General features: G+C 34.5%; 1 protein-coding gene and 1 long non-coding RNA gene across 2 annotated transcripts; one reads left to right on the forward strand and one right to left on the reverse strand.

Annotated features, from left to right (window-relative positions):
- Window positions 1-4,945: 4,945 nt before the first annotated feature.
- LOC136200960 (MDIS1-interacting receptor like kinase 2-like) lies at window positions 4,946-7,043 on the forward strand. The gene is made up of 2 exons (XM_065991465.1): window positions 4,946-6,266; window positions 6,592-7,043. The coding sequence occupies exons 1-2, from the start codon at window positions 5,684-5,686 to the stop codon at window positions 6,882-6,884; spliced, it is 876 nt and encodes a 291-aa protein (XP_065847537.1). The 5' UTR covers window positions 4,946-5,683; the 3' UTR covers window positions 6,885-7,043.
- An 815-nt stretch (window positions 7,044-7,858) lies between these two features.
- LOC136200961 (uncharacterized) lies at window positions 7,859-9,587 on the reverse strand. The gene is made up of 2 exons (XR_010673621.1): window positions 9,244-9,587; window positions 7,859-8,275 (listed from the first exon to the last, which is right to left on the reverse strand). It is a non-coding gene; the product is annotated as an uncharacterized lncRNA (long non-coding RNA).
- Window positions 9,588-16,656: the final 7,069 nt, after the last annotated feature.

Consider the following 16,656-nt stretch of genomic DNA (forward strand, 5'->3'; position numbering starts at 1 on the left):
TAGAGTTTGAATTGTTGTTGCAATCTTGTTGTAAATTTTGATAATGTTATAATTATTGTTGCAATCTTGTTGTAAATTTTGATAATATTATGATTTTAGTGTTAGAATTATTGTTGCGCTATTATTATTATGATTTGAATGTTATATACCACTTCACATTTTTCGCAATTTGCAAAGACTGCAAAGGTAATACTACTTAAGAACATGACTTTTACTTCGGACATTGCGAAAATTGCGAAGAAAAAGTCATTTTGTGACGTAGTATTACCTTCGCAAGCTTCGCAGATTGCGAAAAATGCGAAGTAATTTCATGATCTTAAAAAGTATTATCTTCATAGGCTTTGCATTCTGCGAAAAATACAAAGTAAAACAGAAGAGAGAAAGAAGAAAGAGTAAGAATTTTCGACAGCCTTCAAAATTATCCTCGAAATGATATGAAAATCATTAGTAAAAACTTCTGCAAAATGTTCTATTTTTCCATAGAAAAAAATTCGTTCAAGAAAGACTCGAGAAGATGTTGATCGTAAATGAAAGGACTGATTACGGAGAAAAAAAGAAGATGGCTTCATATTCATCTATATGAGAATTATATAGGCTACAAAATAGAATCAAGCTTTTTGTTTTCCAACCATCAATCAACTATTCTGTTAGAGTTATTTTCAAAAATTTATTCCGAACTCGTTACTTAATATTTTTTCGAGATTTCACTTTCAGACCCTTCCTTTACATATAAACTTTAAATTTTAGCTTTCATTTCGCTTAATCATGGTCTCTACCGTTCTCGAAATCGAGCTCCAAAATCATTATTTTTTCAGAAATGGCTGCTGTTTATTAATTAAATGGCAAATTGCTGGTTTGATCCCTGAACTTTTTAAGTCGCTCTAAATTTGTCCAGAATCACCCGAACAGCGTGACAATTTTCTATCCGAGTTCCATGACATTCCAAAATGGACTTTCGAGATTCAATCACATCAGCCACTACTAGTGTTTGACTAATCAAATCTTTAAAAGTGGTTCAATCCTCAAATTTTACACCAAAACTCTCTCCACCCAAATAAAATAATATTTAAGAGAATAGAAAGTAAAGTTTTACGCGAGAAGTATTAAGGATAAATTACTAATTTTAGTACTTTAATCAATATTTTAATGGTTTTGTTGAAAAAAAAATTAAGCTATTAGAGATCGAAATGTGTGTTAAGTGCAAATGCTCTTTTCACGATAAATTGCACCAATGGTCACTGAAGTTTGAAATAAGTTTTAAAATTTTTTACTAGACTTCATTTTGTTTCAATAAAGTCAATAAATTTTATTTTTTATTTCAATAAATCATTTCAACCAATTCAAGCAGAAAAAACTTTTTTACGTACAAAATAGTGACGTAACCAATTCAATAAATAGTAACGTAACAACCATGTTAGAAAATACTTTTTTACGTACAAGATGATAGTCACATGGCAACTACATGTATGCCATGTGAAAGCTAATATATATATATAGAATGGGTTGGGCTGAACTCATACTAGTCTTAATCGAGTTTGACATTTAACAATCTTATTCAAACCTCTCGTTTGTACTATATTTGTATCAGTTTCAGCTCAGGATGACTCGTGCTATGGGAACTAATTTCCAAACATAGTCCAACCCGTCAAACAAAGAAATTTATATTATTAAATAAATAATAAAAATTAAACTATGATTGTAACACAATAGTAATGCAACAAACTAAAATTTAGTTAATTAATTCAACAACACTCATCCAACATTATTTTAAATAAACAAAAAATATTTAAAGTAATAATAAAAAATTAAATTTAGATAAGGAAAAAATATATAATAAGTACAATACAAGGCATGCCGGACAGAGCTTCAGCTTTTGAGACAAATCTCAAACTTAATCTATTTTATGTGTGGGTATAAGCAAGCCAGACCAGAACAGTTCAGAACAAATGTAAAATGTAAAATATACGTATTCAAACGCAATCCATAAAGAACAAATTCGAGGAGAATTTCGAGTGCCATTTCATCCCTACCACAAGTCATCCGTTAATTCTTCAATATCAGTCTGTTCAAACCTCCAGCATACGGAAGTAGAACTTGATTTCTTCTTAAAAGAGTACTCATGTTTTCAATTAAGATAGAATGATTCTTTAAAGGCTTAATACATCAATTGCCCCCTGAACTTGTCCAAAATGGTTGATTGACCCCCTGAACTTTCAAAGTGTCTCGACAACCCTCTGAACTTGCATAAAATGTTCAGTTAACCTCTTGAACTTGCGTAAAATGTAATCAATTAATCATTTGGTTGTAAAATAGTAAGTCAACACGTGCCTTAAAATATTATTACATACTTCACAAAATAGATTAAAACATGTTAAAAAAGAATTTCTTACTTATTCAACTATAAAACATTTTCTTCTCCAATATTATAATCGCATACCCTGACCTTGGTCGTTTTACTTTTTTAAGATGCGTGCAACATATCTTCCGCATTTAACTTACTTTTTTACAACCGAGTGATTAATTGATTACATTTTATGCAAGTTCAGGGGCTAACTGAATATTTTATGAAAGTTCAGGAGGCTATCAAGACACTTTGAAAGTTCAGGAGGCCAATCAACCATTTTGGACAAGTTCAGAGGGCAAATGATGCATTAAGCCTTCTTTAAATCAAAAATATCAACTTTGATGAAGATGGTAAGAGACTTTATACCAAGTCTAGACCTACATCAAATTTCCAGCCTAAAGAATAAGCAAAAGACGACCTTGACTTGCATACTCTGCTGATGAATAGACTTGTTTTATTTGAACCAATTAATGAAATTACGTCCAATTTGGGGTAAAAGAACAACCTTGCAATAAATAAATAATATTGGTGGTGAGAGACTTGTCTCTCATGGCCTCAAGTCTCCCCTTTGAATTAATTTAGTTAGAAATTGAGGTAAATTGAAATGATAATAGTCACTAAGTTTGGTATTTAGTTCCAAAAAAAAGCAACTTTTTATTTTAATGAAGTCACTCTCCCGTCAATTCAGAAAAAAAAAAAAACGCTAAAATAGTGATTTGACCGACACATTCATGGTTACAAAAATCCAACAAAAGATGTACGAAACTGTTTCAATTTATCGATAAACTCGTTTGGAATACCGATGTGACAGTTAAATAACAGTCTTTTCAAATTTTTGATAGCACATGGTTAAATTGATTTTGCTTAAAAGTTCAATTTCTACCATTTCATATGTTGAGACTAAATTTAAACTTCGCTTAAAACATTAGGGTTAAATTTAAACCATGAATGCAATTAATCTACCTCACACTTAAATTCATCCATACACTCTACCCCTAGAAATTGCTATATAAAGCATAGGGGTAACATGGCTACTAGCTCATAATATAATTTGCCTAGAAAAATATCAGTGATGGAATTTTATCCTATAATCCTTCTCCTTCTAATTTCACTTTCTTCTAATTTTGCTGTTTCTGTCTCTACTAGGGAAGCAAGTGCCCTTCTCAAATGGAAAGCCACTCTTCAACAACCCCTTAATCTGCAAGTCCTATCTTCATGGAACACTAACACAACCACTTGTGTTTGGTTTGGTATTATCTGCAACCTTTCTGGAAAACCCCTTAATCTAAACCTCACTGGTTTAGCTTTAAATGGTACTCTCCAACACTTCCCTTTCTCTTCCCTGCCTCAACTTTCATACATTGACCTGAGTTTCAACCAATTTCATGGCTTCATCCCACCTCAAATTGGTCTTCTTTCCCAACTCGTCTATCTCGATTTGAGTACTAATCTTCTCTCTGGAAAAATCCCACCTCAAATTGGTCTTTTAACAAACCTCAAAACACTTCACCTAGTTGAAAATGAGTTCAACGGCTCAATTCCAGCAGAACTATGTCACTTAACGTTGCTTCAAGAGCTTGCTTTGTATGACAACAATTTGGTCGGTTCACTTCCAAATTGTTTGGATAATCTCACTAACTTAGCTTGGTTTTCTCTTTCTGGAAACTCACTTTCTGGTTCCATTCCATCGGAAATCGGAAACATCTCCAGCTTGGTTGAACTTTACATAGATACGAATCAATTTACAGGTTCAATTCCTTCTAGTTTGAGCTACTTGGAGAAGCTGGTTGTGTTATACATGTTCGACAATCAACTCTCTGGTTCAATCCCTCATGAAATTGGGAACTTGAGACTTGTTGAGAAACTGAGTCTTAAAAACAACAATCTTTCTGGTTCGATTCCAGCTTCTTTTGGTGGTTTCAGATATCTTGCACTCCTTCATCTCCATTTAAACAAGCTTTCAGGTCCGATTCCCGTTGAGATGGGGAATTTGACGTCTCTTGTAGATCTTGATTTGACTCTGAATCAACTAAATGGTTCAATTCCAGCTTCTTTTGGTCAATTGAAGCAGCTAGAAGTTTTATACCTTAAGGAGAACAGACTTGCTGGTTCCATTCCTGAAGAAATTGGAAACCTGATGAACTTGTCTGAGCTCCACCTGAGTGGGAACCGGTTAACTGGTTCTTTGCCCCGAAATCTTTGCCTTGGTGGATCAATTACGAGATTGACAGTAAATGACAACCTACTAACAGGAACAATTCCTGAAAGTTTGAGAAATTGCTCGAGCTTAGTCAGAGCCCGATTTGATCATAACCAACTTGTTGGAAATTTGTCTGAAAATTTCGGTGTGTATCCGAAATTGAATCTGATATACCTGAGTGATAACAACTTCTATGGAGAAATCTCCTCGAGTTGGGGAAAATGTTCCAATTTGGCTAGCTTGCACATTGCAGGAAACAATCTTACAGGTAGCATACCAAGAGAGCTTGCAAATGTTGCTCCTTTAGTAGAGATCAATCTTTCTTCAAACCGTCTCAATGGGGAGATTCCAAAAGAAATTGGAAATATTTCTTCTTTGGGGAGGTTGACTTTGGACAGGAATGAATTGTCTGGTCCAATTCCTCTTCAACTCGGATCACTTTCGAATCTTGAGTATCTTGACTTATCATCAAACAGATTCAGCAAGTTCATCCCCGATACCATGGGGAAGTTGTCGCGTTTGCACCATTTGAATTTGAGTAACAACAGGTTTGAGGAAACCATTCCAGCTCAGCTGGGGAAGTTGATTCAATTGTCTGAGCTTGATTTGAGCTATAACCTGCAGAATTCAGAAGTTTGAGCTTGGTGTTTCTGAATCTATCTCATAATAAACTCACAGGTTCAATTCCTCAACAACCCAATGGTCTTTCAGAGCTCGATCTGAGTTGCAACTTGCTCAGCGGACAGATACCGCAACAACTTTCAAGTTTACGGGGCTTGGAGAGACTAAATCTCTCTCGAAACAATCTCAGTGGTGTTATTCCAGCAACTTTCGAGCAACTAGACTACCTAAAGTCTGTTGATCTATCAGAAAACGAGCTATGGGGTCCTGTCCCCGATAGCAAAGCATTCCATGATGCTGCGTTGCAAGGGAACCGAGGACTCTGTGGCAATGCTAGCACCTTGCAACCTTGCAAAATCGCTTCGGTTCATGAACACGCTCTTCAAAAGGGCAGAAAACTTTTCCTGACTGTTGTACTTCCCATTCTTGGAGCAGTTCTTCTGTTCTGCACCTTAGGATCTATTGTGTTATTTACTTTTCGACAAAGCAAGGCAATATCAAAGACAGAAAGCAATGGAATGGACAGAGAGTTGCTCTCGATATCGATTTTCGATGGAAAAGTAGTGTTCGAAGAGATCATACAAGCAACGAACAACTTCGACGAGATGTATTGCATTGGAGAGGGCGGATTCGGGTGTGTATATAGAGCAGAATTGTTATCAGGAAACACTGTAGCTGTCAAGAAATTCAAAGATGTGGCAAATCAAAAAGAATTCCTGAATGAGATTCGAGTATTAACAGAGATCAGGCACCGAAACGTTGTGAAACTCTTCGGATTTTGTTCACACGTTCGACACACATTTCTAGTCTCTGAGTACCTCCAGAATGGTAGCTTGGAAAAAGTTTTGAGAGATGATGCAACAGCCAAGAAATTGGAGTGGGATCAAAGGTTGAAAATTGTAAAAGGTGTGGCTCATGCCTTGTCTTACATGCACCATGAATGCATACCTCCTATTGTTCACAGAGACATATCAAGCAAGAATATTTTGTTGGACACAGAATATGAAGCTCATGTTTCTGATTTCGGCACAGCTAAGCTTCTCAATCTAGACTCGTCTAATCAAACTGTGCTTGCAGGAACATTTGGATACGTAGCTCCAGGTATTACATTGTTGGTTCCATATAATTATTTGATTGTTTACTGTTGTAACCAGTGGTGGAGCCAGAATAAAATACTCCAGGGATCAATCAACGAAAATATGTGAAAAATTACAGAATATTTTGAGACTGAGTTTCATCGATGGATACTTCCTTCAAATTCCATCGTTGATGCTTTACGGATGGAAATTACACATTTACCGCTGAAAATTTCCATAATTCTATTTTTTTATCTCTCCCCTGAGTCAGGGGTCGAGGGATCCTCCGTAACCCCCTGTCCCTCCTCCACCCTTGATTGTAACTTGTATTCATTTGGTTTGATTTGCAGAACTTGCTTACACAATGGAAGTGACTGAAAAATGTGATGTGTATAGCTTTGGAGTGTTGGTACTGGAAATCATCAAAGGGAATCATCCTAGCGATCTGGTTTCGATGTTGCTATCACCTACCGGAAAAATGGAGATAGTATTGACGGATGTGTTGGATAAGCGGGTATTGCTGCCCTCAACTGAGGTTCAAGATCAATTGACTTCTATTATAAGTTTGGCATTTTTATGTTTAAATGTTAATCCCCAATTCCGACCGGACATGAAATTTGTTTCTCAGTTGTTACATAACTGAGATTTTTTCATTCCGGTCCATTGGAAAGGATTTAGACAAATAATAAGTGTTGCAATTAGGATAAAATACTGAATGTTTATTCCAGTATTTGAGAGTCCCAAATCAGATAATTAAGTTTAAAAAATATAGTACTTCATGTATTAATTTATCAGATGCTATCACGCTAGAGCTAGAAATATAAACATTACTTTTGGGTTACGGTTGTATGATATGGTATTAGAGTTTCTTAAATCAATAAAATTTGGAATAGATTTGTGTTGTACAAACTTTTATGCCAATGAATATTTGCTTGTAGATGTGTGCTAGAGATAACATTTAAGTTACAGAAACTGTTGATTACTGTTGATTACCTAAAAAATAGAAAATTCCATGAATTGATATTCTAAGAAACTTTAATTCTTCAACTCTTTCGTTTTGAGATCATTTAAGTGTTGTTTGGCTAGGAAAGAGAAGGTAAATTTTTAGAGGGAAAAAACTCCATAAATTGTGTTTTTGGAAAATAAAAATTGTGGTTCCATAGTAAATCAAATGTGTTTCTAAACAACTTTAATTCTTGGACATTTCCATTTTGAGGTCATCAACAATCATTTTGAGTCGTTAATTGAAGTTTAACGGCCATAATGTTAAAAAATGTAAAAGTTGAGTGACTTTTATGTTATATTTTGAATTTTTAGTTTATACTATGAAAATGAATAAAGTTCAATGGTCATGGGTGTAATTTACCCTTTAATATTAAAAACAATAAAATAAACAAAATGATAGGTATACTCAAAATATATATATAGAAATACTATGATAAAATAATACTATAATTAAGACATTTGACTATTTTTATATTTCTTTAAAAACAGAGAGAGTAAATATTCATAAGGTTGGCTTAAGTGGTTAAGTGTTGCTTAAGTTGGAGATTTCGAGTTCGAATTATATTATACACAAAAAAAACTTTAATTGAGAGAGAATCGACTTAAAAGATGTTTGACGGGCCTCGAACTGAGAAATCCGATATCGGATAAATTATCAAATAAAATGGGGATCACTATTCGAGTTTCCAAATCAACTTAAATACAGTGACCATCAAAATTTAATAATGACCCGGATATTTTAACCTTATATTTGGTCTAGGATGGGTGAAGAGACAGAAAAGGAGTTCTAAAGAGAAATTCTATTATGAGTCCATGTTAGCAAAAAATTGAGGTCGTGTTCACTCTAGCAAGCATCAATATATAACCCACTCAACACATAAATTCACTATAAACATCTAAATTGTAGGCCAGAGGTAGAAGTACTGCCCTGAAATGAAGTGCAGCTGCAGTTGGATGTTTGCTGTAATTGGAGTGCTCCCTCATGCTCTTCTTTTGAGCTCTTGTGGAAGTGTTGGCCTCCCGCTGTTTCTGCAGCAATTCGTCAAATCAAAATACAGAAACAAACCATAGTCCAAATTAATCGAATTGAGAAACCAAAAATGGTCAAACAACCAGAAACAATGATTAGAATAATATGAACACCAAGAGACTAATCATAATTTAGAGCAAGACAGAATTGGTAATATCCAGAGTATTATCGAATTGAATATAAATTCTCCTACTCTTCAATTAAGAAAATCAGAGCAAAGTACCATGGAATTTAGAGCGTGGATAGAAGAATAATCTGATTAATAATGCTATTTCATTAGAGTAGATTTCACCTCAAAACCATTTTCATTAAATTCTACAAAGTAAGCAACATATGCCTGGCATTGACTTAACCCCAAAATCATTGCAAAAAGGAAGAACACATACCGAAATGACCTGAAATAGGTTCAACAGGAGAAATAATTCAACCAACCAAATTACTTTCAAATTTATGGTCAAAATTCAATATTATGAGCTCAATTTACAGGAGGATTTGGCTAAAGTAAAAATTCAATCAAGCAGCATGAGTCATATAGTCATATTTCAGTAAATCAGAGAGAGAATAAAATCCAATAAATTAAAGGAAACAAAGTTTATTTGAGAGGGACAGCATCAAACGTAGCAATCACTAAATAAGTTGTTTGCTTGGATGGAGGTTAGAGAAGGTTTAATATGAAAGGGGAGCTAAGGAGAAGGGAAGGGAGGTGCCACCAAATTGATAACCTTTGAAAAGACATGGTAGAAGAAATTATAGAATCGATGAGGAAGACGACTTTCCTTCCTAAGTATGGTTACATAATTAACCTCCTAATAACCTTCACGAGCTTCCATTATTTAATCTTCATCGAAGCAACAGTTTACGGAGAAATTGCAGTCAAAGAAATTCTCACAAATTCAAATTGAAAAGACATAGTAGAGGAAACTCATAGAATCGCCTAAAATCTCTAAACTAATTGGGAACATAAAACCTGATACGCAATAGAGGACAGCAATTTGAGGAAGAACCGGCGACGGCGAGTAGAGAGCCAGCTGAATGAGAACTAGAACGGTGCGGCAGTGCTGGAAGACAAGTCATGACGCACTGGAGAGAAGAGAGCTTGAAATTTGTCGAGACATGTTGCTTGAAGGCTGCGAGGCAGAGGAACGGTGATTGCCGGCAGCAAGGATTTAGGTGCGAGACGCGACTTCTGGAGGAAAGGAAAGCCGCAGCCCTTACTGGTGGAGATGAGTCCGGTGACCGAGATGGTAGGGAGGATGCAACTCTCTGTAACGGTTCAGGTTACTGTCAACGGTGTTGATGGAAGATCGCCGGTCAAAAAATTATAATAAAGTAAGAAAAATATTTTACTTACCATTTTTAAAAATATTAGTAACTCTATTTCAAAAAAAAAAAAAAATTAGTAACTCAACCTACGAATTATATAAAAGTAAGTGTTTTTTTTTTAAGGAAGGAAACAATCTTTGTAGACACGCCCCGAATGAGCAATTAAATTTGTTAACTTACGAATAAAAGAGATGGACATTGCAATCTTTAATCATTAGATCTAGAGCCGAATTGTCGTTAGTTTCTCGTTAATATATACTAGCAATTGAGAATCTGATTCTATCAAAACGCTTTGCCTGCCAGAATCCTTCAGCCACCTCAGAGTCTCACGATACTAGACGAACCCAAAGCCTGCATAGCCATTGTCAGAAAACACAGCCCCGTCAACATTTAACTTTGACTTGCCAGATGGCCCGTCTACTCCATTTCTACTGAACTGACAAACCCGCAATGATGGAACCTTGCACCCGGATTTGAGCAGCTCACCATCTCGTAAGGTAGGACATTGCTGATAACAATAGCATTGTCGGGATCACCATCTGCTGCGTCCAGACTTGGTTGTTTCGATTTATCCATCAGAACCAGCAACATATTGCCGCAGTGTCAACCGAATCAGGATGATCAGTTATCAATTTTACCCAGAATTCCTTGAAGGAGGTGCAGCTATCGCCTACGCCTTAAAATCGAGTAAGACTCCACAGCGAACAGGCATTACGACAAGATACTAAAGCGTGAAAATCGTCCTCCTCAGCATGTTGACACATAGGGTATACTACTAATCGGGACCATTCGAGCGGTTAATGCTTTTAGAGACGGGAGACATCCTGACAAAGTCCACCACAACAAGTTCTTAACTTTATGTAGTTCCGTTAGTAGCCATATTAGAATCTGCCTCGTATTGTAAAACTCATAACTGTCGATAAGAGCTTTTAACAGTGAACTTGCCTCTCGCATCTCAGAACCACTCCCACAAATCAGTAACATTCTACAAACTATAGGGGATGCTTCATATAAGGCCAATACCTCTCTCCACAAAAATTCCCTGTATCAGATCCAAGTCCCATTCACCTGAATCTGTCCGAAGATTCTCCACCATTTCGCTCCCCAAACCTAGAAGAGGACTACTCTCAACAAAAGGATTGATGGAATCCAGAAGCCACGGATCGTCCCAAATTTTAATTGAATCACTAGACCTAACTACCCTTTTGCGCCAGAGGCAACCAATGATTAAGCAGCATGAACACTTCTCCAAATGAAACTAGACCTATTACCCAAACCCGCATCCAGGAATGAAGATGATGGGTAATACTTAGCCTTGTACACACGAGCCAACAATGAATCCAGATTTGTACTTAAACACCAACCCTGTTTAGCCAAAAGAGCTAAATTAAAAAGTGAGGCCCTCCTTAATCAATATGTGATGTACGTAATAAAATATAGGGATAAGTACAAAAAAATGTATGTGGTATACGCGTTTTGCGAACTCGAACCTGTGGTATTTTTTTTTGCAAACAGAGGTATGTGTTACAGGCCGTTAACAAACAGAGGCTAAATTGACTAACGGTGTTAAAATTCAAAGAAAAAAGAGTTAATTTGGTCTTTATATTTATTTATTTTATAAATTAACCCCCTAATTATCTAATTATCACAAATAAATCCCAAAATCAAAAATAAAAATAAAAAATACCATCTTCTCCATCTCTTTTTAATTTTTGATTTTCATTCTTCTTCTTCTAATGGAGGCTAGTATTGTTGTTCCTGTTACGACTTTTTCTTTCGCTCCTTCCATGGCTGCTTATGATCGTCCTTGGTACTTGTAATTTTTTCTTAATCAGGTTCTTAATTTGTTATAATACAATTGATATATCAATGGATTTTGTAATGAAATCAAGTGAAAAAGATCATAAATGTATTAATGTTGTTATTTACGGTATATTTTAGTGAAGAAAAGTTTCTGGTTTATGTAAATTTTGTTGTCTGTTTCTTTAAATCTTTATTCCATACAGTTAACTTTCAGTGATGTAAAATGAAAAGTAATTCTAGTAAATAGTTGAATGTGTTTTGGATTATGCTTTTTTTTGTAATCGTCGCATTGATTGATTCCAAATTTGGAAATGGAACAACTTTCAGAAAGAAGAAGTAGAACTCTGTAATGATTCCCATTTCTGTTTGAATTTCATCCCAACACGATACTGAATCTCCGAACAATTTCTCCAAGAAACTGCGTTCTTCTCAGGCATTTCATCGAACAGTTGACGTGCAATTAACATTTGCCCGGACTCCAAATACCCATGTATCAACAGTTCCTCTCTTTCTCTCTTTCACATTCCGTTTCTTTTTCCTTTCCAAATTAACGTATTGTTAGCAATTCAGTAATGATTCTGAGAACACTATGCAAGAAATGAAGGATGAAGCAAAAATAAAGGGGGTGAGCCTAGAATGCAGACGTTCATCACGTCTAGTTCTAGACGTTCTGAAATTTACAGAAAAAGAAGAAGAAGAAGAGAGAGAAGAGAGAGAAAGAAGAATGAAAATCAAAAATTAAAAAGGGATGGAGAAGATGATATTTTTTTATTTTTATTTTTGATTTTGGGTTTAGTTGTGATAATTAGATAATTAGGGGGTTAATTTATAAAAGAAATAAATATATGGACCAAATTAACTCTTTTCTCTTTGAATTTTAACACCGTTAGTCAATTTAGCCTCTGTTTGCTAATGGCCTGTAACACATACCTCTGTTTGCAAAAAAAAAAAAAAAACCACAGGTTCGAGTTCGCAAAACGCGTATACCACAGACATTTTTTTTTGTACTTATCCCTAAAATATAATCATGAGATTAATTCATAATCCTTTATAATTTTATCTAGGGTAAATAATTATAAGGTCATTGTGTTTTTACCTAATACACCACTTAGTCACTGTGTTTTTAGAAATAATTATATAGTCCCTCAGTTTTTGTTTTTGTTAACTCCTTGGTCTTTATACTTGGGTCAATGGTCAAACTATATTAAATAAATTTTAAAATATCAAAATTACCCTTTACTTTACGTTTTAATAATAAAACATCTATTTTTTCTATTTTATATATTTTTTCTTTTTTCCTACATAATCATAATCTCTCCAATATAAACTTTGTAATTGATTTATTAATTTTTATATAATTATAGAACTTTAATTTAATAACGTAAAATTTATTGACTAAAAAAATGAATGAAAAATATTTCAAAAATCATTAAAATAGAAGTAAGACTATCATTGTATTTTTTTTTTTTTACAATTCTAATAAATTTTACGAATGAAGAAAAAAAATATATAATTTTTAAAAAATTTATAATAATATTTAATATTAGTTTAAAAATATTATATTAAAATAATTACAATTTAAGAAAATTAATGATACATTTTTTCAAGTATATTAATTTTGGTGTATATATAGTTCAAAAACTTCATTAAAATCAATTAGATTAAATTTGAAACTAAAAGATAAATTTTTTATGTATATAACTAGGGACAATTTTGGACTTTCATTTATAAAAACAAATGGAAGGACTAAACAATTGATTAAGATAAAACTTAAGGATCCTATAATAATATGATGGACTTACTAGTGTGTTAAGTAAAAACATAAGGACCTTATAATTATTTACCCTTTTATCTATACTATAAATATAAATAGGTAATTATCCCTAACATTCAATTCACCGATCATTTCTTATCACAATTACATATTTATACAATATTACTTTAAATTTTAATATAAAAAATATCATTTTGGAGTATAAATTTAAAATAAAAGCTTATAATATTGATTTCATTTTGACAAACTGTTTTTATGTTTGTAATCCTTTGGTTTTGATATGGTTAACCAAAACCGGTGATCAATACATTGGTTTTGTATTTGTAAAGAACCTATTATTATAAACAATAATCGATTCACCTCCATCGTGCATCCACAGAGCAATCCTAATCGAAATCATTAATTGAACAATACTCTAAAAGATCAAGGCACGATTGTACGACAAAAGGCTATTATGGTCCGAGCACCTTACTGCTATTCTTTGGTCCTATCGCACAACCCCACATATAGCAATTGAAATTTCTAGATAGCATAATCTCTATCTCATGTAAATGTATAAACAGTCATATTGTTGGGAATATAGCTAATATACAATTCTCAGATATTTTCTCTATCTAGTTTCTTAAATTTGTTGAAAATTAAAATTAAAATTACGGAAATGGCTGGATATAGGTCATACATGTAGTTATAGTCACAAACAAATAATAATACTATGAAAACATCTAAATTGGCTCCTATGCTTTTTGGGAAGAGCAATTTAGTTCCTACCATTCAAAATGGTGTAATGTTGATCTTATAGTAGAAACACTAGCCAAAATTCTCCATTTTTTATAAAAACGTCTAAATTGGCCCCTATGCTTTTCGGGAAGAGCAATTTAGCTCCGACCATTTAAAATAGTGTAATGTTGATCTTATAGTAGAAACACTAGCCCAAATTCTCCACTTTTTATGTGATTCTATCTGAAAAGCTGTCTATAATTATTGACAGAATTAAGATTCATCCAGTATTTACTTTGAAAAGGGGAAGAATTGAGCTACAATTTTTTTAACATGGGAATACTTTGAAAAGGGAAAGAATTGAGCTACGGTTTCTTAACATGGATCAACATAGTACCATTTTGAATGATAGAAGAGAATTGGGCTATCAGATACTATTTTACAAGTATTTTTAGAGAGAGAAAATAGAAAAAGAAAAATATGTTTAAAGAGAATAAAAATAAATGGTTTCTTAACATGAGTCAATACAATACTTCTTCTGTTTCATATTACATGTTTTACAGAATTACATAGAAATTAAAGATATTAAAGAAAAGATATTAGTGTTCTTTATTTATTAATTCACTATTTATTTATTCAATAATAAACCTATTATTCTAATTAATTTTTATAAACTCATATTTTATAGTAGAAAAAAAAAATCCTAACATACTAATCATATAAAATATAAAATAACATATATAGTGAAATAAAAAAATATAATATAAAATTAAGGTAATTTTTTTGATTAAAGATTGGTTAACGAGGAAGGGTAAGCGGCGAACATCCCAGCTATGCTGGCACCCTCAACACAGACCCAAAAAAGCCTCGAACCAAATTTATTAAAAGAGTAAATAAATGTCATAATACAAAAAGAATAAAGAATAAAATGAAGCCAAAGAATTAGGAAAAGCGATAAACGCAACGTCCTACACGATCATGAAAAAAGACCGATCCACAAAACTCTGGGACAACATCCCACCAAGTCGATGTCGTCCGTCCATAATTTGCAAGTGAGTCCGTAACATGATTACCTTCACGAAAAATATGAGACACCACAAAAGTCATAGAATCGATCTGATTTAAACAATTGAACAATTTTTGTCTAAGGAACCAAGAAACCGAACAAGATTTAGATTTGAACATCTGCACAATATACATCGAGTCGCTTTCAAGCCAAATTTTCCGCCAACCTTTGCTGATAGCCATGTCAATGGCGTAAACAGCAGCAGATAGTTAAGCAAAATAAGCAAAAGAACTTTCAATCGGAAAGGCAAATACACCAAGACACAGGCCAGTATGCGAGCGATAAATACCTCTGCAACCCGGGGGACCAGGAGCACCCATGACAGACGCATCAGTATTGATCTTAATCCAATCCCTCGGAGGTGGTTGCCAAAAAATCGGAGTGTGCGGAGCCTTAGCAAGACGCTTTTCAATCCCGAGCTCACCTAAGATTTGAAGTTCAACTAGCGAATTCCAAACGGAGCCCCGTCTAGTGTGAGCAGATTCACGAACAGCTCCCCAAATCCGTCTCAGCGTGACGGAAGTATCAACCCTCTCATCATCAAAAATGGACCTATTACGAGCAAGCCATAGAGCCCAAATCGTATTAACAATTGTTGCCGCCCACAAATCAGCGATTTGAGTACTGAAACGTTGAATAACAGCATGATCAACCAGATTCTTAAGAGTCGAGTCCGTGTTAATTCGTCTTCCAAACAATGAGCTTACACCATGCCAAATAAATTTGGAAAACCGACAGGAGACAAAAAGGTGGTCCAACGTTTCAGTATCTAACGAGCACAAACTGCAACGAGAAACAACTTGACAGCCGTGCAACTGAAGCTGATCATGTATTGGTAAATACCCAAGATAAGCCCGACATCCAATAAGAGAGTGTGAAGGAGGAACACTCTGACACCTTAAAAAATGACTCCAAAGCTGTTGAGTAGGAGGAGATATAAGCCAAGCATACATGAGCTTAACAGTTAGAACCCCACTCGTAGCAGGCTTCCAAACACATATATCAACATCGTCCCTACCCCGCCTAATATTCCGCAATCTATTCTCCATCCGCATGTAACACGGGCAGATTGTGCCAATTATTACCATCCAAATAATCCTCCACCAAATCAAGACAACGGCGCTGTTGACTAGCAGATAGGCCAACCTGTGCAGCCAGCGAAGGACACATCCAAGCCCCATTCTAAAAATTAAGTTCAGAGTGATGACCAATCCACCAAAAATAGTCATGCTCAATTTCAGAATAAATGGATTTTATCGAGCCCCAAATAGAAAAATTCATGATATAATGTCGTGACTGTCCCGCTTTATTGAGAAAACGAGTTCGAAGTAAGTTAAAGCAGAGAGACTTTTCCTGAAGAAGACCCTAAGCCATCTTTCCATTCAGCGCCTTGTTTAGAATAGAAAGATTCTTGATTCCAAGACCTCCATCCTTGAAGTTTTGACAACAAATTTTCCAAGGGACAGTGACAAGCTTCTTGCAATTAATGGATCCAGACCAAATAAAATTCATCATATGCCTAGTCATACGTGTAAGCAGCGCAGAGGGCCACTTATAAATGATGAAAGAGTGAATGAAGCTACCAGTAATTACAGGATTTACCAGAGCCACTCTCCCAGCCATAGACAAACAATGCCCTTTCCATTTAGCAAAGTGAGCAAGCACCCTGTCCATCAAACTAGTTAGATGTCGTGTCT

Source organism: Euphorbia lathyris, chromosome 7, assembly GCF_963576675.1.
Source record: "Euphorbia lathyris chromosome 7, ddEupLath1.1, whole genome shotgun sequence".
In the NCBI taxonomy this organism is placed as follows: Eukaryota; Viridiplantae; Streptophyta; class Magnoliopsida; order Malpighiales; family Euphorbiaceae; genus Euphorbia; species Euphorbia lathyris.